This window comes from Haliotis cracherodii, unplaced genomic scaffold, assembly GCF_022045235.1.
Source record: "Haliotis cracherodii isolate W230 unplaced genomic scaffold, xgHalCrac1.p SCAF_2, whole genome shotgun sequence".
Classification (NCBI taxonomy): Eukaryota; Metazoa; Mollusca; class Gastropoda; order Lepetellida; family Haliotidae; genus Haliotis; species Haliotis cracherodii.
Window position 1 is genome coordinate 54,701,350 of NW_027266275.1, and position 2,419 is coordinate 54,703,768.

The 2,419-nt window shown below is 44.9% G+C and overlaps 1 protein-coding gene across 1 annotated transcript; it reads left to right on the forward strand.

Moving 5' to 3' along the window:
• Positions 1-922: 922 nt before the first annotated feature.
• On the forward strand, positions 923-1,552 carry LOC139467683 (uncharacterized). Its single transcript, XM_071249200.1, has one exon. The coding sequence runs from the start codon at positions 923-925 to the stop codon at positions 1,550-1,552; it is 630 nt and encodes a 209-aa protein (XP_071105301.1).
• Positions 1,553-2,419: the final 867 nt, after the last annotated feature.

The following is a 2,419-nucleotide window of genomic DNA, read 5'->3' on the forward strand; positions in this document are numbered from 1 at the left end:
ATCCTCGCATTTGATTGGATGATGCTTATTATAACATTGCAAAATCTGTCTGCTTATGTAAATGTGTATGCGCAGTTTTGTAATTTAGTATACAGCAAATACGTGTGCGTATTATTTTTGCAACAGTGAAGTTAAGTTCATATACTCAAAACAGCCACGACCCTTATTTTTCAGGCAAATTGGATATAATATATTTACTACTCCCTTATTGTCAACCATGTTTCATGTTAAAACCCGACACCTGTGTATTTGTCGCCATTCACTTGACGCTCAGTTAATGTATTTATTGCAGGTATAATTAGTGGTAGAACTACTCAGATTACCTGATAGAGATTACCTGCTAGAGCAACAGTAAAGATCCACAAGAACCCACCTAAAGCCAGAATGCTAGTCTGCCCCAGAGGATCTGTGTTCTACAACACCGCCAAGTACCTCTCCCGACTTCTAGCCCCCTTAGGCAAAGATGGAAAGTCCTTCATCAGCGACTCCTCCTCCTCTTTCGTCAACCAGCTGAAAGAAGCTAACCTCACAGGCACCATGGTCAGCTATGACGCCATCGATCTCTTCACCAACATTCCTCTACAAGAAGCGATGGACATCCTCCGCAACAAGCTACATAATAGAATCAACGAGCTAGACACCAAACTCACAATAGGCAGCATAATCAACCTAGCCTCCAGCTTCAAACTTCACCTTCAACAACAAGATCTACAAACAAATCCACGGACTACCTATGGGCTCCCCTCTATCTCCACTCATCACTGAAATCGCCATGACATCCTTCGAGGAATCAACCCTCTCCACAGCACCATTCCAACCCCTCTGCTGGTACTAGAAAGTAGACGACACATTCACCACCATAGCCCACCAGAACGACCCCACAGAGCTCCTTAACGACCAGCACCAGAGAATCCGGTTCACCATGGAGACCGAAAACAATCAACACCTTCCTTTCCCCGACGTGTCCATCCAAACCACAGATGATGGACTAAGAACATCAGTGTACCGCAAGCCCCCACACACAGACCAGAACATCCTTTACAAATCTTGCCAACATCCCGAGATAAAACAAGCCATCTTCGCCACCCTCACCCGACGTGCCAAATCCATTTGCCACCCTGATGCCCTCAGCAGTGAACTGGACCATCTCAAGGAAACCTTCACCTCCCTCAACAGCTATCCTGCCCACCTGGTCTCCAAAACCATCCGCAAGACCCTCAAGAACTCCGACCCCAGGCCCATACCAGCATCATCGCCCATCAGAATCACCATACCCTACCAAGGCCCTGTCACTCATCAGATTTCCTACCTCACCAAGAACAAAACCAACATAGATGTCACCTTCTCCATCAGCAAGTCCATCAGGACCCATCTACGAGCCAATGGCAGAGGGACAAGCAGCGCAGGATGTATATACCAGATCCCCTGCAACTGTGGCCACCAGTACATTGAAGAAACCCTTAGACCCCTCAACACCAGACTCAAAGAACATCGGACCTCTGTTAACATTCCCGACCTGAAACATTTCCGAACACATCCTGAAGAACCATAACCATAACATCATGTAGGAAGCCACCAAAGTCCTGTCTACCAACAACTGGCGACAAAGAAAACTACAAGAAGCCATTGACATCAGGAGACACCAGCCAGCCATGAACCGTGACCAGGGAACCTGTCTGCCTTGTGCTTGGGACTTATTGCTTTGATCTTTGTCGGTGCTTATTACCTAGCTGGCTTCAATTTGCCCTTTGCTATGTCAGTTCTTTCACCTATCAGTGCTAAATACCCCGGCCTCCCGTTTGCCCAGTGCCCATTACCTATTACTTATCTATGATAACTTAAGTACTGGCTTCCATACCTTCAGCGTTAGTTCCCATGTTAGTTTCTACCCTTTGTTATTTTTTACCTTTTGTTGTGGTATTAATTTTGTTGTCCTTACATGTACATATATATGCTCTCTGCCTCATGGCATTCATTCACCTGATGAAGGAGTAAGCATATACTCCGAAACGTTGTGTTCCTCATAATAAAGAAGTTGACATCCATATATTTTCTTCCTTATGTGTATCACTTCGAAATGCCTTTCAAAGACATGAACATGGTAGTACCGTGTGCTATCTCAGCTGACCAGTGAGACATATGACACCATTGTGAAACACCTGAAACAAACTTACGTGATCAGTAGAGAGACGAACACAGGTTATATCCAAAACCGCTATATATTTAAAATATTACATTGTTACAAAGACACGTGACATTGAACAAGTTTCTTAGTACAGGTGCAGATGTATGGGATATTGTCCTTTATGTGGATATCGACGGACACATTTCCCGATCAAGGCTACTGCCTGATATTATAGATGTAACTTTTGTCGGTTATAATTACGATATTTGCATCCCCCCCCCACCCCACCCCCAC

What these genes read in the sequence shown, in the direction of transcription:
- LOC139467683 (XM_071249200.1), top strand. Translation starts at nt 923, where the DNA reads ATGGAGACCGAAAACAATCAACACCTTCCTTTCCCCGACGTGTCCATC.